This window comes from Podarcis raffonei, chromosome 5, assembly GCF_027172205.1.
Source record: "Podarcis raffonei isolate rPodRaf1 chromosome 5, rPodRaf1.pri, whole genome shotgun sequence".
In the NCBI taxonomy this organism is placed as follows: domain Eukaryota; kingdom Metazoa; phylum Chordata; class Lepidosauria; order Squamata; family Lacertidae; genus Podarcis; species Podarcis raffonei.
In genome coordinates this window covers 99,666,355-99,690,396 of record NC_070606.1, presented here as the reverse complement: position 1 = coordinate 99,690,396, position 24,042 = coordinate 99,666,355, and the positions used below count along the sequence as shown (strand labels likewise).

Sequence of the window (24,042 nt, the reverse complement as noted above, 5' to 3'; positions counted from 1 at the left end):
TCTCTGCGTTCTTTCTGGTGCCTGCAAATAAAAAATAAAAAAATGTTTCCAGTTGCTTTGAAAGTTGTTGCAAACTTTAACTTGTTTTGGCATTTTAACCTTTTGTTCTGTTTTAACGATGGTGGGAATTTCTCCCTGGCGATTTTATTGTTTCATCTTTTTGCAAACTGCTTTGAGGCTCTTCCCACAAGCAAGCAGTGTATGAATTTTCGGAAATAAATGAATGAATAGATGGGCCCAGTGATAGGAATTTTATGGTAATGTTCATAAGTGTACCAACCAAGCACATACATAGATCAGCACAGGAAGGCCAAGCTGGAACCATTTTGATTCCTAAACTGTGCAAATGTTTTCTCTGCAAGGTCAAACTGGAAAAGCCTCCCCATTGTCTTTTCCTTCACAAATCCTGTCTTAAGTATGTCTGTGTTTGAATAGGGTGAGCCTGTGACATGGCCCAGGAACTAAGTATTTATCATTACAAAAGACTGGCCAGGCTCCCCAGGAAATCCAATCAAGTAACCTGCCAGACAGGAGATAAACAACAACAGGAGAAAAACAGTATTAAAATTTCTGTTTTAGACCGCCTTTTCTGTGATGTAGGTGTGGTCTTAGGTTACACCCGTCTGTGATGTATGTATGATGTTTCTGGGGGTGGTCTTGATCTACAGGAGGGGAATTTCAAAAGTCTTTATAAGGCCTTGCACACCATTTTTCTGGGTCCCTCCTCTCTCCTGCGGGTGAGGGGAGCACCCTGTTGCAACAGATCAATAAAGGCCAAGCCTACAGGCTGCTGTTTTGCTCCAAGTAATCCTGGCTGGTGTCTTTGTTTTTGTCCAAGGGAGCCCTCAGATTTTTCCGTTAACAGCCCTCGCTGGCGGGATCCCACAGGACCTGATGTCCTTATGCTACATAGAGATGCCTGAAATGTCTTCGGGTGGGACGATGAATCGTTGTCCTGCTGCATCCCACCCGAAGACATTTCAGGCATCTCTACGTAGCATAAGAGCATCTGGGAGAGCTCTTGAGCAACTAACATTTCACGGGTGATGGTGCAAGGAACCTTCCTCTGGATTGCACAGAAGAATGTAAACGCAGCCTGCTGGATCCAACCCAGGGCCCATCTAGTCCTGCTTCCTGTTCTCAACACTGAAACAATTATATTAACTTCTCCTCAACATATGCGCATTCTTGGATTACACAGATCAATTTTAGTAATTAGGATTGTGGCATATGCAGAGTACCCAAGGATATTCTGGGCACCACAGTTCAAGAAGGACACTGACAAACTGGAACGTGTCCAGAGGAGGGCAACCAAAATGGTCAAAGGCCTGGAAACGATGCCTTATGAGGAACGGCTAAGGGAGCTGGGCATGTTTAGCCTGGAGAAGAGGAGGTTAAGGGGTGATATGATAGCCATGTTCAAATATATAAAAGGATGTCACATAGAGGAGGGAGAAAGGTTGTTTTCTGCTGCTCCAGAGAAGCGGACACGGAGCAATGGTTCCAAACTGCAGGAAAGAAGATTCCACCTAAACATTAGGAAGAACTTCCTGACAGTAAGAGCTGTTTGACAGTGGGATTTGCTGCCAAGGAGTGTGGTGGAGTCTCCTTCTTTGGAGGTCTTTAAGCAGAGGCTTGACAACCATATGTCAGGAGTGCTCTGATGGTGTTTCCTGCTTGGCAGGGGGTTGGACTCGATGGCCCTTGTGGTCTCTTCCAACTCTATGATTCTATGATTCTCCACAAGTAAGAAATCCAACCGCCTTTAGTGCAAGCATGCTTTTAATTCAACCCCTGCCTCTCTGAAGATGTTTGCAAGGGGTCCCACAAACGCAAAATCCAAAAACACCCCAGAAATAGTAGAGCCTAAAGTTTTCATGCACGCAACTCTCTGGCTATACTTGCATTAAGTTCACAAATCCCTGGGCCAAGTATGAAAAAGAGAGAGGGGTTTAGCTGTGCTTTTATCATGGAAGTTTTGGAATGTGTTTCTAATGTTGCACACATCTTTGGATAAAGCGCGGTATATAAACGGACTGAATCAATAAATTAAATAAATTCAGTCCTCTCTGCACTTGATGTTTGGAACAAGGACTCATCCATTTCCTTCCGCAGCGCATTACCTTGCAAGGCTGAGGCTCTAGGAACAGGCCGGCTAAATTTGTGACGCACCATGTGACTCAATGTGGTCTCCGGGAAACTCAGGGCGGTCTCTCGGACTTGTTTTGAGGCCTGGGGAAATGGGAACACCAAACACTGCAAGGTGGAGAAATCTAAGCATTTCCCCCCAAGAAAAAAAACACATTCTGAGAAATTCCGGCTTAGGTCTCGAAACCACCTTATCTATGATTGTGTTAGACAAGAGCCCACAGCTCAGGGGGGGAAAAGAAAAGAGAAAATGATGGGGATCTACTGTGAGTGTTCTTCTTCCTCAAAGGCATGAAGAATACAAGAGTTTCTTCCAGTATGACATTTAGGCACAGAAAATCCTCTACAGGGAGCCCCATCTGTACGGTGTTTCCATTTATTTGCTGGCCCAAGAGGATGGAAAATTGCTTTTTAGGAAGACCTTCCGGGAATTCAAACTGAATTATCCTGACCCGCTGCTTTGATTTCTCTCTTAGTGAGGTTTTCAGTGCTGTCCTAAGCTGCAACTGGTTTTATTCACTTGTTTTAAACCCATTTTCCCCGTTTGCATCATTATTATTTTTAACAGAAAACTTAACGAGGTGGCAGTGACGGGGCACAGCTTCACCAGCCCAAGAGAGAACTATTTTTGATCAAATCCAGACCACTTCACTTTTTCATCTTAACCTGCTGCAGAACGTGGCCAGATGCAGTATTGTTTAACTGTCATTCTAAGTCTAAGCTTGGTGGTTTTTTTTGGGGGGGGGGGAATGTTAAGTCCGCCCCCCCCCAGCTTTTTAAACTTTTTGAAATAGCATGGACATTTAAAAGTTCCATGCATTGCAGGGGGTTGTGATAGATGACCTTTGGGGGTCTCTTCCAACTCCACAATTATGTGATCCTATGTTAACAGTAAAAGCTATGGTTTTCCCAGTAGTGATGTATGGAAGTTAAAGCTGGACGATCAAGAAGGCTGATCGCCAAAGAATTGATGCTTTTGAATTCTGGTGCTGGAGGAGACTCTTGAGAGTCCCATGGACTGCAAGAAGATCAAACCTCTCCATTCTGAAGGAAATCAGCCCTGAGTGCTCACTGGAAGGACAGATCCTGAAGCTGAGGCTCCAAGACTTTGGCTACCTCATGAGAAGAGAAGACTCCCTGGAAAAGACCCTGATGTTGGGAAAGATGGAGGGCACAAGGAGAAGGGGACGACAGAGGACGAGATGGTTGGACAGTGTTCTCGAAGCTACCAGCATGAGTTTGACCAAACTGCGGGAGGCAGTGGAAGACAGGAGGGCCTGACGTGCTCTGGTCCAGGGGGTCACAAAGAGGCGGACACGACTAAACGACTAAACAACAACAACAAATGTTAACAGCTCCTCCACTAAAAAAACCAAACACCCAACAGCCTGTCAAAGATAAAATACTTAGGACTTTTGCAGGCCGAAATCAGCTTTGCCCCACATTCTGACAACCTGCTTTCTGCCTGCGGATCGTACGAGGGAGAAATTCACATCAGCTCAGCTCTCGCAATGCACTCAGTCTCAAAAAGAGAAAAATAATTCAGCATGCCAGAGATTTGCAGCATGCACCCGATGCAGATATTTGATTTATTTTGTTAAAAATAAAGCTTGCTCATCAATAAGGGGCCGTGCGCTGTCAGGGAAAGGACCTACAGAGGAGAGAGAGAGAGAGAGAGAGAGAGAAAGAGAGAGAGAGAGAGAGAGAGAGAGAGAGAGAGAGAGAGAGGAGCTGGCCTACTGTTATGCAACCAAAAGGCTAAATATAATTCCTGGCTAGAGACACGTCCCCCCCACCCCTTCTGCATTGGTGGTGGGTTGGCCAGCAGGAGTTATTGTAACTCCACCGCCTGCAGGAAGGTGCCTGTCAGCTGTGCATCAGATCTGGCAAATTACAATAAGCGGTTTATTTTTTTCTAAAAAAGCTGACTTGTGCGGTTTCCCAGGAAGCCGCCATCAAACGCTCTTGCAGGATCCCCCCCAACCCCCCCCTCTCCACTGGCCCCTTCTAAGCCTGGCCGGTCAAAGCTGAAAATGTACAGCAGCACCCCTGAGATTTCACACGAAGGACCAAAGGACGCTGCTTGTTTGAGGACTTTAGCATCTCAGGGCGTCCGCATTTGACCTTCATGAAGGGACTGTAGGATTTAGCAAATATGTACAGGGCAGGAGGAGGAAAAGGAGGACGCTAAGAATTGTTTGGCAGTGGAACGGACTCTTGGAAAATGGGCTCTCCTTGGAGGTTTTAGAGCAGAGGCTGGAGGGCTATCTGTCATCGATGCTTGAGCTGAGATTCCTTCACTGCTTTCACTTGGTATTTTAAGTCAGGACATTAATAGACAGAACATTAAATGGTTTTTACTCAACAACAGCGGCAAGAGTTTTGTTGGCCCAGAAATGGAAGCAAGAAGAAGTATCGATGAAAGAAGAATGGCAGACGAAATTAACGGACTACGCAGAATTGGATAAAATGACAGGAAGGATTCGAAACCTGCGTGACCAAAGATTTACAGAAAGTTGGAAGAAATTATTTGAAGAGCAACTGTAATCAACAAATTACGTTAGTAGGACTACAAGAAGTTTTGTAAGGAGGAAAATAGGAAATATTGCAAAGAAGAGAAAGAAGAGAGATATTAGTTATGATATTTAAATGTAATAGTGAAAGTAAGAAATGTAAATTAGGTGAAAAATTGGAAAAATGTCAGATGTGATTGATGGAAGTAAAAAAAATTGTATAAGGTATAAAAGTATGTTTAATAATAGTTGAAAATGTTATGTTAAAAAGCTAATAAAAATATATTTAAAAAAGATTCCTTCATTGCAGGGGGTTGGACTAGATGACCACTGGGGTCCCTCCCTTCCAGCTCTATGATTCAATGCATTCAAAGATGTGCCCTTTCTTGCAGAACCATAGAAATGTAGAGTTGGAAGGGATCTCCAAGGCCCATCTAGTCTGACCCCTTGCAGTGTTGGGTGACACAAAACCCAGAAAGTGCCCAGTCCCTTCCCTGTTCATAAGAAAGAAAGAAAGAGCAAAAGATGATGTAGAGATCTGTGATCGTCACGTTGTTCACAAAAGCATTTCCTTTTCCTGCCAGTAACACAGCATTAGAGACCTTGATCTCGCCAATCTGAATTGGTTTTGCATCAAGGCTGTAATCCTAACCCTACTTTGCTCAGAGTAAGCCCCACTGAAGGCAGCAGGACTTCTGAGCAGACAAGGCAAAATGGGGAAAGAATTGAGTGCAAATAATACATCAGAGGCACTAGAAAGAAAAACGCTCCCCGTTCTGGAGTCCAGAGGTACACTGCGCTTGGACATGGAGGCTCCACTGAGCAGCCACAGGGCCATCTCTCCATGAATCCAGCCTTTGCCTTAAGCTGGCCTCCCTCCAGCTGTTTTGGATTACTGGCTTCGGCCAGTGGGACATGTGGCCCAAAACATCTGGACGGGGGCCAGATATGGCCCAATCGGATTTCCTTTATAGTGGATTCCGTCCTACTTTAAGCATAGCTGATGGGTGAAACCTGGACATCGCCTTGAGCTTCACAAACCTCTCTCCTAAATCTAATTTTGGCACCCCTTCCGAGTAACTGGAATTAGGGTTACGGCGCAATCAATATTTCCTTCCAACGAGTGTGCACGATGAAGCAAAATAAAATAAAATAAAGGCAGCCCAACAGCAGAGAAGGTTCTGATCCAGACACTTTTTGCTTCAAAGGGTCTAGCAAAGGAGTGGTGATTGCAATACCATATATTGAGGTTTGGGACCTCGGGCTCTCTTAAACTTGAACTGTATGGGTTTTTTGTAGGGTTTCCTATTAATCAGTGGGAATAAGGGTTAAGTCTACTGATTGCTAAGTATTTGCCTTAAAACTAAGAGTGCAATTGTCCAGGCACCAACTCATCCGCAAGAACATCTAACATCCAAATGACGTTCCCACTGCCCTCAGCTCATCACGACCTAACTTACATACATAAAGTTTAATCAAAACGGTAGACATATATATTTCTTATTAAGTATACATACATTTATAATTTTTATATATATATAAATTCCTATATATTTGGGGGAAAGGCGCAGGGAAATCTCAGGTTAGAAACTTTTCAGGAATAAAAAATATTGCGTACTTTAGGGGAAAACAACAGCAACCACCCCCGGGCCCAATCCACTAGGAACATCCCCTGAACGTACACCATTGAAATGCATTGCTGGTCTCCTTCCTTGCTGCAGGGCTCATGCAAAAGGCATTCCTAGTGGATCGTGGCCAAGGTCTCTTTGGCAAAAGAAGAGGGGTGCGTGTGTGCTTCCTTTGCAATAGGTTAAATAAAGCTTTGTAATAAATATACTCTGCTATGGTGACTAAGCCCTATGAGCGTAACACCCAATTGCACTCTGCTTAATTTACTACATTTCTCGGTAAGGACTCAGCTCCTTAGCAGGATGAAACACTGCCCCGCTCTTCTCCAGAGAGAGAAACATCTAAGCTCTGAAATGTGAGGGTTGGAGAACCATGCGGTGCAGCACTGGCTGGGCTAACAGCGTTTCAGACTGCAGGTTCATGCATGCATCCCCACAAGAAGAAAATTAGTGTTTCGGGGTCCTTACTTAGCCTTCTCCCTGATTAGCTAGCTCTAGAGGTGCAAGGATCCTGGCTTCCCAGTTCAGCTAGAGGATAACCTTCCTGCCATCTGGAGTGACACAGTTCCTCTGCGTTAATGGAGAGAGGCAAACCACAGTTGAATGATAAAACATTGGGTGGAATAGCCTGTAGCTCTTAATCTCCACTTAAATCCACATTCTGTCTTTAGCCAAAGGAAACCTATTGCCATTTTTTTGAAATGTGAAGACTGGTGATCTACCCTCCCCCTGCTGTCCCTGTTCCAAGAGGGATCACGTCTGAGGCATAAGCTCTACAGGAGGGGGCAGATTACCTTGCTATGGAGTTTATGGCAAGGGGAGCGACCCCACTGCTGAGGTTATAGCATTCTGCTGCAGGGCAGAGATTTCAAACCTTTGCCCACATTGACTTATTTGCAGAAGACCCCGTCCGCCAATTGCAGCAGGCTCTAGAGTACACCCCAGGGGACACCTCTGCTTGCAACACCGACTAGGCTGCTCTGAGTGTGTAGAGATGGCACGCAGGTCTTCCCTCTCGGAAGCTCGGCTGCCGCGACTGACCTTCCCATCCAAAGATCCCTCAAAAACTCCTGGGTCTCTGGGAGAGGTTGAAAGCGACTGCTGTAGTGCAGGCAAAAAGGTGAAGGACCCCTGGACGGTTAAGTCCAGTCAAAGGCGACTATGGGATTGAAGAAGAAGAAGAAGAGTTTGGATTTGATATCCCGCTTTATCATTACCTGAAGGAGTCTCAAAGCGGCTAACATTCTCCTTTCCCTTCCTGCCCCACAACAAACACTCTGTGAGATAAGTGGGGCTGAGAGACTCCAGAGAAGTGTGACTAGCCCAAGGTCACCCAGCAGCTGCATGTGGAGGAGCTGAGACGCGAACCCGGTTCCCCAGATTACGAGTCCACTGCTCTTAACCACTACACCACACTGCTCATCTCGCTTTGCAGGCCGAGGGATCCGGTGTTTGTCCGCAGACAGCTTCCCAGGTCATGTGGCCAGCAGGACTAAACCACTTCTTGGCGCAACGGGACACCGTGACGGAAACCAGAGCGCATGGAAATGCCGTTTACCTTCCCACTGCAGTGGTACCTATTTATCTACTTGCACTGGTGTGCTTTTGAACTGCTAGGTTGTAGTGCAGAGCTAGCTGATGTAGAACTGTACAGTTGGAGGGGGCCCACAACGGTCATCTAGTCCAACTTCTGGACAGGAGAATATCGCCCTCAGGGCCCTACTTTCATTTCCCACCTCTTATAGCAGGGGGTGTTCGTCTTTCAAACCAAGGAAGAGACACCCCTGCAAGCTACACATGCCTGAGAACACAGCCTTTACTGACCCCTTGGTTGGCGCTGTGGTCTAAACCACAGAACCTAGGACCTGCCAATCAGAAGGTCGGCGGTTCGAATCTCCATGACGGGGTGAGCTCCCGTTGCTCGGTCCCTGCTCCTGCCAACCTAGCAGTTTGAAAGCATGTCAAAGTGCAAGTAGATAAATAGGTACCACTCTGGCGGGAAGGTAAACGGCGTTTCTGTGCGCTGCTCTGGTTCGCCAGAAGCGGCTTAGTCCTGCTGGCCACATGACCCAGAAGCTGTACGCCGGCTCCCTCAGCCAGTAAAGCGAGATGAGCGCCGCAACCCCAGAGTCGGCCACGACTGGACCTAATGGTCAGGGGTCCCTTTACTGGTCCTCTGCAACACAGACACAGGTTGGGCAGGGAGGCGCCGCTGCAGCACTGGCCCTGCATGAAGCACTCAGGGTCTGTGGGGACAGCACCTCAACCAAAACGGTGCCCCTTCTTCGCTGGGATCCCAGTTCCGGTACTGGGCTCCCACACCCAACGGGGAGAAGGATATTTGAAACTGGAACATTGCCCTCTTTACCTTTCTAACTGCAGAATGTGTTCAATTCAACTTGGACCTCAAGGATGGAACATTTCTTTTGTTAGTGTTTGGATATTTAGAGGGTTATTTGGGGGGGGAGCAGGGGGCATAAGTCACTGCACTTGGCAAGTGCCATACTTAATACTGCTGCCCTACAAGGCTTATGGCGAGTTAAGTGTCTCTCAGGGACCTGTCCGCAAATCGGACCTTTGGAATTTGCGAAATTCCAGCTGTAGTGTGAGCGTGTGTTTCTGGACTTAACCGTCCAGAGGTCCTTTTACCTTCCCCTCAGAAAACTCTTTTCCTTTTCCTTTTTCAGGCGGAGATTACAGTAAATGGTGTGCTTGTGGTTTCAGCTCTGAAAGCTGTGTTTTGGTCGTAAAAACCCAGCAAGCTGGGTCCATGGAGGTGCGACAGAGGTGAGCCTTGAGCGCAGTTTGGTCGTCTCTGCCAAGCACGTTCCCTCGCAAGCACCCGCAGATTCCCTAATCGCCTTTCCCATCCCTGAATCGCTGCTCTAACTCCTTACTCTGCATAGTTGTCTTTAAGGCACTAGTGAAATATTGCAATACGTTATCATATGAGGCTATAGAAATAGATATAAAGTGTCCCCGTTCGTCCCCTCCCCCATATATTAATGTGCAAAGAAGCTCAGGATCTGATGGCTAGTGTGAAGAGGAAAAGGAAAAGGCGTAAGCATCTGTAGCTGGAGCGTCGGAATGGATAAAATGCATAGGACAAGCTAATGGGTTTCAGATTTAGAGGAGATGAAACCAGAAGGGGATGGAGACAGCTGAGGACTTGGGGGGGGGTTTCCATCTGCACTACAAACATCTACCAGTTTCATACCAGTTTAAGCATCATGGCATTCCTCAAAGCATCTTGGAAATTGTAGTTTCGCGGGGGTGTCCTGAAACCTCTCTCGGAAAGAACCCCAGAGAACGTACATTTCCCAGGGTGCCTTGCAGAGAGGGATTGCAGGCTCAAAGAGTTAAATCTGTAGTGTAGACATGGGGGGGGGGGGAGACGCCATGATGTGGAGCCCCCAGCAAGCTGCTCTGCTTGTCTCAAGGCCTTCCAGCTGTGCGAGAGGGTGAGGATGGTGCGAGGCTCCCGGGGGCGCTCAGAGGTCGGTGCTCGACTTTGCCGTCAGGGCCTGGATCCGGGCAGAGTTGCACATCTTGCAGAGGATGTGGCCGTCCAAGGGGTAGCAGCCCTGGTTGTCGCCTTCGGACAGGCGGCCTCCGCAGTCCTGTACAAGAGGGTGAGAAAGACGCATTAAACGATTTCAGGCTTGCAAGCACCTTTACACAATGACTCTACAGTGGTACCTTGGTTCTCAAACTGAATCTATTCCGGAAGTCCGTTCCAAAACCAAAGCATTCCAAAACCAAGGGGCACTGCTTTCCCATAGCAAGTACAGTGGTACCTCAGATTACAAACGCTTCAGGTTACATATGCTTCAGGTTACAGACTCCGCTAACCCAGAAATAGTACCTCGGGTTAAGAACTTTGCTTCAGGATGAGAACAGAAATTGTGCTCTGGCAGCGCGGCAGCAGCAGGAGGCCCCATTAGCCAAAGTGGTGCTTCAGGTTAAGAACAGTTTCAGGTTAAGAACGGACCTCCAGAACAAATTAAGTACTTAACCTGAGGTACCACTGTAATGGAAAATGGATTAATTCGTTCCAGACTTTTAAAAACAACCCATAAAACAGCAACTTAAGGTTTCAGGCTTGCACCAGAAGCAGTTTAGTCCTGCTGGCCACATGACCTGGAAAGCTGTTTGTGGACAAACGCTGGCTCCCTTGGCCTGAAAAGCGAGATGAGCGTCGCAACTCCATAGTCGCCTATGACTGGACTTAACCATCCAGGGGTCCTTTACCACTGATCTATGCACAGGACATCCTTTGCATGCGCAGAAGATACTGACCTCGCAGCGGTAGCACTCCACATGGAAGTCACGGTCCAAGGCCACAATGCGCACAGTCTCCTCCTGGCCTTGCGCGGGCATGATGGGCTCTTTGCAGACAGAGCAGCGGGGAGCAAATTTCCTAGGGAACGGAGAAAGTTTGACATGAAAGCTCTGCTCATCGAGCCAAGCGGAATCTGAGCATTCTGCACTGAAGATCCAGGGCTCGAGCAAAGAATATCACCGCCCGAGGTTTCAATGTTCAGCAAGTGATGGGCGGCTGGTGCACTGAAAAGAATGCTGTAGCGTTTGCCCATTCTTTGGGGATACGTTTGCATTGGGGGAGAGAAAGGGTTAATAGGTTGAACAATAAGAAAGCCCGGAGGCGGAGCCTACCTGATTTTGAGGCTCAGCCCAGAGGTTTTGACAATTAGTTCAGTTGGTTCTTTTTTTGGGGGGGGGAAGATAGAGTCGGAGTGAGTTAGAGACAGGGAGAAGACTGAGAGAGAATAGAGTGACAGGGTTTCGAATATATTTTAGAACTTGTTTGTGTTTGAAATAAACTTTAATCTTCATTGTTAACTCTTCCTTAAGGTCCACAAATGACAACACTTTGGAGGTCCCAGGTCTCAAGGTGGTTAGATTGGTCTCAACTAGGGCCAGGGCCTTTTCAGTACTGGCCCCGACTTGGTGGAACGCTCTGTCACAAGAGACTAGAGCCCTGCAGGACTTGACATCTTTCCGCAGGGCCTGCAGACAGAGCTGTTCCTCCTGGCCTTTGGTTTGGACTCAGTCTGACCCTTATGTTTCCCTCCCCTTACGGTCTTGATCTATGGGCTACTTTTAAAATGAGGCTGCATTTTAAATTGCATTTTAACCTGTATTTTAAATTGGTTCCCCCATTATATTTTTACTGTAATTTTTACTGGTGTTAGCTGCCCTGAGACCAGCTCTGGCCGGGGAGGGTAGGGTATAAATAAAATTTATTATTTATTGTTGTTTATTATTACCTGACTGTGACTCAATACGTCACTGGGGAACCCTGGGTTCCCCCCGCCCCCACAAAATTGGTGGCAGTGGAAGGATAAAGTAGTGGTGTACAGGTCAATAGTCCGTGAAACGACTGGGGGCTCTGTATGAATGCCACAGATGCTTTTGGCCGAGCCAAAATGAACTTTCAGCACAATAATAAGATAACAGCAGTCCCTCCCACATCGTGTAGCTCTCAAAGGGCCTAAACACCAACCCAAGCGCAAACCTCTGCCTCTTCCCCTCCCAGAGCCCCCCAAAAAGGCGAAGAGAAGCGCAGCCACCTGTGGAAATCTTCGATGCAGTGGATGTTTCCGCCAGCGTCCACAGTGAAGGGGATCCCGTCCAGGCTGCGCTGACAGATCACGCAGGTGAAGCAGTGAGGGTGGTAAGCCTTGCCGGTGGCTCTCAAGATGCGCTCCATGATGGGCTTGGCGCAGACGCTGCACTGCTCCAGGGTGCTCTGCGGAGAGAAAAGGCAGCCGGAGACCGTCAGTCGCGCCAACCTGCAAATCTCCCCAGGCCCCTCTCTCCTAGACATGGCATGCTCTCAGGCCTTGGGTGCACGAACAACGCTCATTTTATTTACTCGTTGCATTCATTTCCCACTACTCTCCAAAAGAGCTCAAGGGGGCGTGCAGAGTTCTCCCTCTTTGATCTTCACAACGACCCTGTGAGGTAGGCTAGGCTGAGAGGCAGGGGCTAGTTATGCCCAGGGAGCTTCATGTTTCAGGGAAGTGGGAGGAAGGAGAAAAGAATAATATGATGGATTGAGGAAATATACATGTAAATGTATGGGGGGATGGGGAAGAAATGGTGTTGGTTTTGGTACTGTATTTTTCGCTCTGTAGGACGCACCTTTTCTCCTCCAAAAATTAAGGGGAAATGTGTGTGCATCCTATGGAGCAAATGGAGGCTCCTTGGCTTCAGTGATAGCAACGCGAAGCCTCCGAAGCGCAGAGGGAGCGCTCCTTCCACGCTCCGGAGGCTTCGAGTTCCTTTTCCTGAAACCAGGAGAGTTTTGCTCTCCAGGCTTCAGCGAAAGGAAACTGACGCTATCTGGAGAGCGAGAGGGGTCGGTGCACACCGACCCCTCTTGCTCTCCAGATAGACACCTGAAGCCTCCGGAGCACAGTGGGAGTTCCCGCTGTGCTCCGGAGGCTTCAGGTTCCTTTCTCTGGAGGGTAGGTGCCCCTTCAGCTAAGGCGCATCGCCCCTTCAGCTAAGCAGGAGGAGAAATGGAAGGGGCTCCGTTTCTCCTGCCACTTCGCTGAAGGGGCACTGCGCAGAGAGGGGGAGATTTTTTTTCCTGTTCTACCCCTCTAAAACAAGGTGCGTCCTATGGTCGGGTGCGTCCTATAGAGCGAAGAATATGGTACATCTGTATTGTGATGTAATATGTGAAAACCAATTAAAAAAGAAAGAAAGAAATGTGGACCCTGGTTTCCCAGGTCCCAGCCTGGCACTCTAACCACTACACCACGCTGCCTTCTCCTGGCAACCTTGAAATCGTTGCCTACAAAGACAACGTGGCTGGTTTTACATGTTTAAAACGTGTCTTGGTTTTTAATTTCAACGTTTTTCTTTTCCACGGACACACGTCACGTGTGTTGCACTCACCCACGATGGTAACAGCCGCTTTTCATTGCAGTGCCGGCCTCTTGCAATGGGGCCATTCAATTTTAATCAGAAACAGGATGCTGAGCTCCTCTCTCCACTGGACAGGGGAGGGTGTCGAGATGCACATGGCCAGTCACCCTTGGCCATCCGACATGGTGTGTCTCTGCAACTGGTGACTGGCCAAGCTGAACCAATCCGTTCATTGCGGCCTGTTGAGGGCTAGAAAACTGAGCACTCCCACATCATTTCTCTAATTCCAGGCAGGGAGTTTGTCTGGTTCCAGATGGCAGCTGGCAAAGCTGCACTGGGCTTGAGGAATCACCCAACTTGTGCAGTCCTGATTTAAGCTTAACAGCACAAGAAGATCCTGTTGGATCAGACGGGGGGCAGGGGGCTGTGGGGGACTCCCTGGTCCTGAATGGGGTAACTGTGCCTTTGAAGGACCAGGTGCGCAGCCTGGGAGTCATTCTGGACTCACAGCTGTCCATGGAGGCGCAGGTAAATTCTGTATCCAGGGCAGCTGTCTACCAGCTCCATCTGGTACGCAGGCTGAGACCCTGTTTGGCCGCAGACTGTCTCGTCAGAGTGGTGAATGTTCTAGTTATCTCCCGCTTGGACTACTGCAATGCGCTCTACGTGGGGCTACCTTTGAAGGTGACCCAGAAACCGCAACTAATCCAGAACACGGCAGCTAGACACTGGTGACTGGGAGAGGCCGCCGAGACCACATAACACGGGTCCTGAAAGGTCTACATTGGCTCCCAGTACGTTTCCGGGCACAATTCAAAGTGCTGGTGCTGACCTTGAAAGCCCTAAATGGCCTCGGCCTTCTGGCGGTTCCCTCCCTGTGAGAAGTGAGGTTACAGGGAACCAGGCAGAGGGCCTTCTCGGTAGTGGCACCCGCCCTGTGGAATGCCCTCCTGTCGGATGTCAAGGAAATAAACAACTATATGACATTTAGATGACATCTGAAGGCAGCCCTGTTTAGGGAAGCTTTTAATATTTGATGAATTATTGTATTTTAATATTTTGCTGGAAGCCGCCCAGAGTGGCTGAGGAAACGCAGCCAGATAGGTGGGGTATAAGCAATAATAATAATAATAATATTAATATTGTTATTGTTATTGAGTCCAGCATCCTGTTCTCAAAGTGGCTGGCCAGATTCCCACAAGCAGAACCCGGGCACAAGAGCAACTCTTCCTTCCCTGCGGTCACCAGCAACTGGGATTTGGAAACATTTCTGTCTCCAACTGTGGAAGATGCAGGACCCAAAGCAATGGATTCGAGTCACAAGAAAGGAGATTCCAGCCAAACATGAAGAATTTCCTGATGGTAAGAGCCGTTCAGCAGTGGCACGGACTCTCCTTCCTCGGAGGTTTTTAAGCAGAGGTTGGGTGGTCATCTGACAGGGATGCTTTAGCTGAGATTCCTGCATTGCAGGGGGTTGGACTAGATGACCCCTGGGGCCCCACCCAATTCTACAATTCTAGGATTCTATGAAATATTTTGTCCATTCACCCTTGTGTTTCCTTTAGTACGAATGCATCAAAATATTCTTCATGCAATGTTGTCTCCTATGATCTTCTTTTTTTAAAAAAAAGCCACTAGAATTTTTATTTGATTTTTAAAAATATAAACTTATAACAAAATCAATTAAAAAGCCATCTAACGAGATTACTCTGAATCTTGCGACTCCCTCCCATCCCTTCCATAGGTCCTAATGTCAATATTTACATCTGAATATCAGTAGATTATCAACATTTTTATCCATCTAAATTGTCCGTAGTCTTTGCTACCTTACAAGTGAGATCAAAGTCCTGCAAACTCCCATCTCTTGCGCAGGCGCAATTAGTGCCAGCACCGTCTGTTAAGAGTTTGGGTGTAATCTTCGACACCTCCCTTTCCATGGAGGCGCAGATTGCAGCTATAACAAAGGCGGCATTTTTCCATCTCCGCCAAGCTAAGCAGTTGGCTCCTTACCTCTCTCACCCTGACCTGGTCACTGTGATCCACGCGACGGTCACCTCCAGACTGGATTATTGTAACTCGCTCTAAGTGGTGCTGCCCTTGAGACTGACCCAGAAACTCCAGCGGGTGCAGAATGCTGCGGCGAGACTCCTTATGGGGTCCTCGCTGCGAGATCACATTCACCAGGTGCTATACCAGCTGCACTGGCTCCCGGTGGAGTACAGGATCAGGTTTAAGGTGCTGGTTTTAACCTTTAAAGCCCTATACGGCCTAGGACCCTCGTACCTACGGGACCGCCTCTCCTGGTATGTCCCACAGAGAAACTTACGGTCTTCAAATAAAAACATCTTGAAGGTCCCAGGCCACAGAGAGGTTAGGCTGGCCTCAACCAGAGCCAGGGCTTTTTCGGTCATGGCCCCGATCTGGTGGAACGCTCTGTCCCAAGAGACTAGGGCCTTGCGGGACTTGACATCTTTCCGCAGGGCCTGCAAGACAGAGCTGTTCCACCCTCCCTCGGCAATCTTTGCAGAGCTCTGGCCCAATGGTTGCCAGTGGCTTGATTTGAATTAATTTTATAATGAATGATTTTAGAGTGTTGTTTGTGTTGTACTTTTGTACTGTTTTATTGTTGTTAGCTGCCCTGAGCCCGGCTTCGGCTGGGGAGGGCGGGACATAAATAAAATTTATTATTATTATTATTATTCATTTGCTTACAATTGTCTCCTAAATAAATAATAATTCTCCGCCCCCCATTCTTTTTAAAAGTTCTTGTCCTCTTAGTTCCTGAGCTTTCCAGTTAATTTTGCCATTTCAGCAAAGTCCCCATCAACTTGGTTTGCCATTCTTCCCTGGTCAGGATTGGGTCCCTTCCAACTCTACAAGTCTAGGATTGTATGAAATATTTCATCCATTCACCCTTGTGTTTTATTCAAAATATTCTCAACGCCACGTTGTCTGTTATAATCTTCTTTAGAGGGCTGTGCAAAGAGCTATTCTGAATAATTTGGGATGACTTCTTGGAACCAGGGTGGTCAGCCACCCAGAAACATTTGGGAACCACTGCTTTAGATTTAAAGGTAAAGGGACCCCTGACCGTTAGGTCCAGTCGTGGCCGATTCTGGGGTTGTGGCGCTCATCTCGCTTTATTGACCGAGGGAGCCGGCGTACAGCTTCCGGGTCATGCGGCCAGCATGACTAAGCCACTTCTGGCGAACCAGAGCAGCGCACGGAAATGCCGTTTACCTTCCCGCCGGAGCGGTACCTATTTATCTACTTGCACTTTGACATGCTTTCGAACTGCTAGGTGGGCAGGAGCAGGGACTGAGCAACGGGAGCTCACCCCGTCGCGGGGATTCGAACTGCCGACCTTCCGATCAACAAGCCTAGGCTCTGTGGTTTAACCCACAGCGCCACCTGCGTCCCAAAAATAGATTTAAATAAATGCAATTTGCCCTTGTGACTTTATTGCTCGGTCCTCTTCCCTCCTTGCACCCAGCTCTGTATCTACAGCAATCTTTGTTTTTTATTCTGTTGTTCCCCTCCTCTTTCTCGGGAGGCGAATCGCCCTTGCTGTGGAATTTGCTTTGCTCCCACCAGGATGACAGGATAGACAAATTAATCCCTCCATGATGTAAATGTTTTCTGATGGCAAGCCTTCCTGAGCGTCAAGCTGCGATCTAACATCTTAACAGCTGTACACACAGCTCAGGGCAAGCGGCTGCTAGCTTCCTGCTCAGCCTCCGTGGCACATAGCTGCCGCACCTCTGTGTCAAAAGCTCTTTGCTTTCCTGAGGGCGAGACCAGAAGATTAAGACGCCCCGGCCTCAAGTCCAAGGCTGAGAGGAAGCTGGCTGGGGTCCCTTTGGAGAGAGGAAAAGGCAACTCTGCACATGCTCGAAGGGATAAGAAGGATACTGGCAAGCTGGAAGGTGGGCAGAGGAGGGCAACCGGGATGATCAAGGGTTAAAAGCTTACTGGGAAATGATATACAATGAATTGAAAAAGATGTTCAAAATAACGTTTGTGGGGAAAACCAGAAGCTTTTCTTTGGGGAATTATAGGAACAGAACTACCTAAATTGTTTAGAAAATTATTCATGTATGCTACTACAGCAGCAAGACTGTTACTTGCCCCAAAATGGAATGAAGAAGAAGTCCCAGCAAAGGAAGAATGAGTACAAAAACTTATGGAATATTCAAAAATGGCAAAACTTACCGGAAGAATAAGAAATCAAGATAACCAACTTTTTATAAAAGAACGGAAATGGTTTATTGAATATTTACAGATAAATTGCAAGCAGATAAAAACATTGGCAGGATTATTGTAATAACCTGCAGTTTTATAAGAGTATATATTCAAAGTAGATTAAGTGAGCAAATTAAATGAATTTGGATATGCAGAAGATAGTTAAAAATAAATTTAAGGAACCGCAGAAACAGGGGGAAGGAAGTCACATTTTCAAATGTAAAATTGATTGTAAAACTAATGAAATGTATAAATAAAAACTTTTTTTTAAAAAGAAATGATCGAGGGTCTGGAAACCAAGCCTGATGAGGAACGGTTGAAGGAGTTGGGTATGTTTAACCTGGAAAAGGGGAGACTGAGAGGAGATATGAGAGCCATCTTCAAATATCTGAAGAGTTGTCCCATGGAAGAAGGAGCATGCTTGTTTTCTCCTGCTCTGGAGGGTAGGACTCGAACCCCTGGCTTCAAGTTATAAGAAAGGAGATTCCGACTCAACCTCAGGAAGAACTTTCTGGCAGTAAAAGCCGTTCGACAGTGGAACAGTCTCCCACAAGAGGTGGTGGGCTCTCATTTGCCGGAGGCGTTTAAGCAATGTCTGGATGGCCATCAGCCAGGTAATCTATACCTGCGATTCCTGCATTGCAGAGGGTTGGACTAGATGACCCTTGGTGCCCCAACTCCACTTTCCTATGCTTCTTTGCAAACAGGTGCACGACACGGCAGCCCTGGGCCTGTTCCATGGGGTGGGGCACGTCAAGAATCGAAGAGACGACTCCTGGGTCCCCTGTCCGCTCCTGCAGGGACCAGACACATGTTCCAGACCTCAAACGAAGATATTTCTGTTGTTAGGCTTTGTTTTGAAAAGTACACCGAGGCCCCGAAGCCAGAAACAGTCTATAAAACTCTGCTCCGGCTAATCACCAGGCTTCTGGAAACATGTGCGGTCGTCCTAAGATTTAAACTCCAGTTACCCCTCACCGCAAACCGGTTCCCAAAGTGCCTCTGGGCAGTTGGGGAAGTTTGGCTATTTCTGCACCTCTTCATGGGTGGAAAAAATGAGGCTGCCAAGCCAGATTTTGGCAATGTGCAAGGGGGGGGGGCGGCGGCGGCGCAGGCAGCCGGGGAGGTGGCTAGCGAGAGTCAACCTGCAGGCTTGCACAGCCTTCTGGCACTGGGCTTTTCGATCTCTGGAGGGCAGGCAAGATCACCGGGGAACGGAGAAGCTCTCCAGAAAAGCCACCCAGGTCTGAGCATGTCACTCGAAGGAAAATGACTCCAGGGGGAAATCGACGAGGAACGCCTGCAGGCAACAATCAAAGCCTTGTAGAATCATAGAACTGTCAAGTTGGAAGGGCACCTCAAAGGTCATTCAGTCCAACCCCCTGCAAATCAAGAATCTTTTGCCCAAATTCGAACTCATGGCCTTGAGAGTCTCACGCTCTACCAACTGAGATATCTCCGGATAACAATCGTCGTTTCAGCCTCTTAACTTTCTGTACGTTTCAAAACTATATTGTAAACGTTTCCTGGGTTTTTGTTTCGTTTTATCCTTTTCTCGTTTTGTTTGTTTTTAAACTATCAGGCGGGGCGTAAATCTTACGATGCGGGTAAAATAAATAAATAAAAAGCACTCGCTGGGAAATGGGTGGTGATTAGCCAGCCGGCAAGAGTGGCTCTGTAAGGGAGGGCTTACAGAGAGGGGGAGATTCAACCATAAAAGAAATAAAATAACAGGACTAAGGAGAATGGAAACTCTCTCTGTGTGTCTGTCTCCTGCCTCTGCTTGGTATATTAAATGCTATACGCTCTACATGCAATTATGGGGGGAAATGGCAGGAAATTGACCCATTTGGGCAGAAGCGTCCCTGTCACGCTTCACGCTTTCTCGTTCCACGGCCCATTTGGGGGGTGAGCAATTTCTTTCCGGGGCAAAAGAAGATCTATCAGCAGCCGGTGTGTCTTCACACAAAAGCGGCACTCAGAAACCCTCTCAGGTTCTCGCTTCATTTTCCTCTTTGTGTTGCTCAATAAAATTATAGCCAATGGCCATAAATATGTGGTTGCGACGCTGCCTCCTCGCAGCCCGCTTCCCTCCCTACAAAACATTACAATAATGATGGCTGCATCTGCAGCAGCAGTGTGTCTGGATCGAGGGATGTAATAGTCCCACTCTGTTCTGCTTTGCTCAGACCTCACATGGACTCCTGCATTCTGTTCTGGGCAGCCCAATTTAAGAAGGGCATGGACAAGCTGGAAGGGCAACCAAGATGATCAAGGGGAATGAGACTTTGCGCCGGCCATCAGGCAATGGCTTTTTCCACCTGCCTTGCCTTCAGAACAGAGTTGAGTCTGCGTCAAGTCCTGGGGATTTGGAGTGTGTGTGTGTGTGTGTGTGTGTGTGTGTGTGAAATCAACACTACTTAGTTTGTCTTTTGGTGGCTGGTTTGTTAACGTTGTTAATAACAACGTTTAGGGAAGCTTTTAATGTTTAATAGGTTATTGTATTTTAGTGTTTTGTTGGAAGCCGCCCAGAGTGGCTGAGGAAACCCAGCCAGATGGGCGGGGTATAAATAAACTATTATTATTATTATTATTATTATTATTATTATTATTATTATTATTATTATTATCTTTTGTGGAGCATGCGTTCTGCAATGCTTTCTGAATCTTATAATATGACTTTTGTAGCGGTTGTGCAGTTTAGCTTATTTCATTGGTTTGCTTGTTTGCTAATTGCGTTTTATTAGTTGGGGTTGTTTTCCTTATGTGATTCTTTTACTGATGATTAGTTAAGTATTCTATATGATTTATCCTATACAGTGGTACCTCTGGCTGCGAACAGGATCCGTTCCAGAGGTGCGTTCGCAACCTGAAAAGAACGCAACCCGCCTCTGCGCAGACGCGGGTCGCGATTCGCAGCTTCTGCGCATGTGCATGACATCATTTTGCGCGAACAGAGAAACCCAGAAGTAACCTGTTCCGTTACTTCTGGGTCGCCGTGGGACGCAACCTGAAAACGTGCAACCTGAAGCAAATGTAACATGAGGTATGACTGTATTTGTGATCTCCTATTATTATTTTATTATTTATTGATTGTAAGCCGCTCTGTGACTCGTGTTGAGTGACAAGGGGCATAGAAATATAAGAAACGGAAAAGGAATGGAAACCAAGGCTTATGAGGAGCGCTTGAAGGAGCTGGGTATGTTTAGCCTGGAAAAGAGGAGACTGAGAGGAGATAGGAGAGCCATATTCATATAGCTCAAGGGCTGTCCCATGGAAAAGGGAACAAACTCGTTTTCTCCTCCTCTGGAGGGTAGGACTCGAACCCAAGGCTTCAAGTTATAAGAAAGGAGATTCTGACTAAACATCAGGAAGGACTTTCTGGCGGCAAGAGCTGTTTGACAGAGGAATGGACTCCCTCAGAAGGTGGTAGACTCTCCTTCCTTGGAGGTTTTTAAGCAGAGGTTGGATGGCCACCAGTCTCAGATGCTATAGCTGAGATTCCTGCATTGTCAGGTGTCCCTTCCATCCCTAGAATTCCATGATTCTATTAATTGTTCCCAGCTGCAAAATCTCCCCTTGATAAAAGGCCACTCCACACAGAATCCTATGAGAAACCTACATGTAACTAGAAGCCTGCAGGTCCTTGTGGTAGCCACTGGTTTTGACAGCTGCTACAGGCACCAATGAGGGACGTGGGTGGCACTGTGGGTTAAACCGCAGAGCCTAGGACTTGCTGATCAGAAGGTCGGTGGTTCAAATCCCCGCGACGGGGTGAGCTCCCATTGCTCGGTCCCTGCTCCTGCCACCCTAGCAGTTTGAAAGGACGTCAAAGTGCAAGTAGATAAATAGGTACCCCTCCAGCGGGAAGGTAAACGGCGTTTCTGTGTGCTGCTTTGGTTCGCCAGAAGTGGCTTAGTCAAGCTGGCCACATGACCTGGAAGCTGCACGCCGGCTCCCTCGGCCAGTAAAGTGAGATGAGCGCCGCAACCCCAGAGTCGGCCACGACAGGACCTAATGGTCAGGGGTCCCTTTACCTTTACCTTTACAGGCACCAATGGCACACTTTCCCCAGAAACCCACTCAGAACCATTACTGAATTACCTAATAGCAGCAAGTGGCTTCCTATTTCAGCGAGAGAGAGGTACAGATTAGTTATAGAAGTTCCTCTTTCTATTGCAGTTTCTTTGATCCTCTGTCTCCTTGCTGCAAGAAGTCATATGCTGCTGGAGGATAAGTGAGAAGGTTCGAAAGATGCTCTCCATGGGTGACTGTAGCAGCTGCTACAATCAATATCTGTTACAGTCACCCAGAGGCTTTGGGGGACAACTTGAAGCATCATTGATGGGCTCACGTGCGGGCTGACCCCAAGGTCCACCAACCAGTTATGCGCAGAGATTTGAAGTATTCTGCAGATAAATCTCTCTTGATTGCTACGTGAATCCTTTTCAGTTGTGAACACTGTAAGGTCAAGAGAGTTGGCTGCCACCAAAATGAAGAAATGACAGCATTGATGCTAAAAACAAGGGGGTTAAGAATGTAAGAAGGGCCTGCAGGATGAAGCCAATGACAATCTAGTCTGATATCCTGTTCTGGAAATCAGCTTGTGGGAAAGCAGCAAGGAAGATTGGAGCACAAGATCCCTTCCTGTGGTTTTTAGCAACTGGGATGAAGAAGAAGAAGAAGGAGTGGAAGAAGAGTTTGGATTTGATATCCTGCTTTATCACTACCCTAAGGAGTCTCCTGGACGCAGGTGGCACTGTAGGTTAAACCACAGAGCCTAGGACTTGATGATCAGAAGGTCGGTGGTTCGAATCCCCACAATGGGGTGAGCTCCCGTTGCTCTGTCCCTGCTCCTGCCAACCTAACAGTTCGAAAGCACGTCAAAGTGCAAGTAGATAAATAGGTACCGCTCTGGCGGGAAGGGAAACGGCGTTTCCGTGCGCTGCTCTGGTTCACCAGAAGCGGCTTAGTCATGCTGGCCACATGACCTGGAAGCTGTACGCCGGCTCCCTTGGCCAGTAAAGCGAGATGAGCACCACAACCCCAGAGTCGGCTACAACTGAACCTAATGTTCAGGGGTTCCCTTTCCCTTTACCCTTAAGGAGTCTCCAAGCGGCTCACAATCTCCTTTCCCTTCCTCCCCCACAACAGACACTCTGTGAGGTGAGTGGGGCTGAGAGACTTCAGAGAAGCATGACTAGCCTAAGGTCACCCAGCAGCTGCATGTGGAGGAGCGGAGACGCGAACCCGGTTCACCAGATTACGAGTCCACCGCACTTAACCACTACACCACACTGGCTCCAGCTATGGAGGTCGAAAACAGCCATCCTGTCTAGTAGCCATCAACAGCTCCAAGAATTTGTCTAATTCTTTTAAAGCCATCCAGGTTATTGGCAGCCCCTGCCTCTTGTGGGAGTGAGTTCCACAGTTTAACTTCATCAGCGGGACCGAGAGGGGGGTCCTGTCGCCTGGGCAGCCCAGGGCCTCCAGACACACTGCCCAGGCTTACAACCCAAGCAGCAGTTGTTTGACTTCACCCCCAGAGGCGCACTCCGTTGCATCTCGAGACAGATGGATGCCAACAAACAGCCTGAAGGACTATTCTTTTATCTGTTCTGATTCTTTCAACACCCAGCTTCAATGGATGCCCACTAGATCTAGCTTACGAGAGAATTTTCTCCTATCCATGTTCTCCCTGCTGCACATCGTTTTATGAACTTCTATCCTGATGCCTCTAACTCACCTTTCCCCTAGTCTAAAAAGTCCCAAATGCTGTAACCATCCTTGATAAGGGGTCTCCCATCCCATGGACCATTTTGTTTGTCTTTTCCTGAACCCTTTCCAACTCTTCTTTCTCCTTTTTAAGTCGAGGCGACCAGAACTGTACCCAGTATTCCAAACACGGCTGCACCAAAGGTTTGCATGATCTGACCACTCCCAGATCATTCATGCAGGCTTACAGGAACACAGAGGAGGTGCGGGATTATCCTGGAAGATTTCCCTGACCTCGTAACGGTTGTCCTTTTATCTCTGGGCTCCCTTTTGCTGAAGACCCAGGAGCACCCAGTTCGTTACTGGGGGAAGGCCACAGAAGACCAGGGTTTCCGAGGCTTCTAATCCTGAATCTCTGCATGCCTGAGATGGGAGTTTTGTGTCTGGGAACAGCAGAGGGCCTTCGCTCCCTGAGAAAAACGCAGCTCCAACAATGACAGCCAGATTAATTAAGCTCGTTAAAAGATCATAAAAACCCTCAGAGGTGGAAGCAAGCACAGTCTACGCTTGACTCTTTTATTATTATTAGCTGGGTGATAAAATCGCCAATTGCTGGTTATAAATTATAATGGCCAAAGCAGAAGCTGCTGGATGAAGGCGGGGAAAAGAAGATCTCTTGCGGAGACCCACCAGCGGCTCTCTCTCTCTCAGGGTCTTTGCTTCTGCATGAAAAGAGAAGTTTCTGGTGCCCGAATACTGAACCTGCCTGCTTTCGGAGGGAATTGGGAGAAACTCGATCCACTTCACACTTGCAAACATAAGAGCCCGTTTTGATCAGGCCAGCGGCCTACCTAGTCCAGCATTCTGCTCTCGCTGTGGCCAACAAAACACCCTCATGG

General features: G+C 47.7%; 1 protein-coding gene across 6 annotated transcripts in view; it reads right to left on the bottom strand.

Annotated features, from left to right (window-relative positions):
• Positions 1-8,880: 8,880 nt before the first annotated feature.
• LPP (LIM domain containing preferred translocation partner in lipoma) overlaps positions 8,881-24,042 on the bottom strand; it is a 295,814-nt gene continuing 280,652 nt past the window's right edge. For all 6 annotated transcript variants that reach the window (XM_053387367.1, XM_053387369.1, XM_053387365.1 and 3 more), the window contains 3 exons: positions 11,881-12,059; positions 10,589-10,709; positions 8,881-9,909 (listed from right to left, as the gene is read on the bottom strand). In XM_053387367.1, the coding sequence (XP_053243342.1) occupies positions 9,781-9,909; positions 10,589-10,709; positions 11,881-12,059 (429 nt within the window). In that variant the 3' untranslated portion in view covers positions 8,881-9,780. The remainder of the gene's footprint in view (positions 9,910-10,588; positions 10,710-11,880; positions 12,060-24,042) is intronic.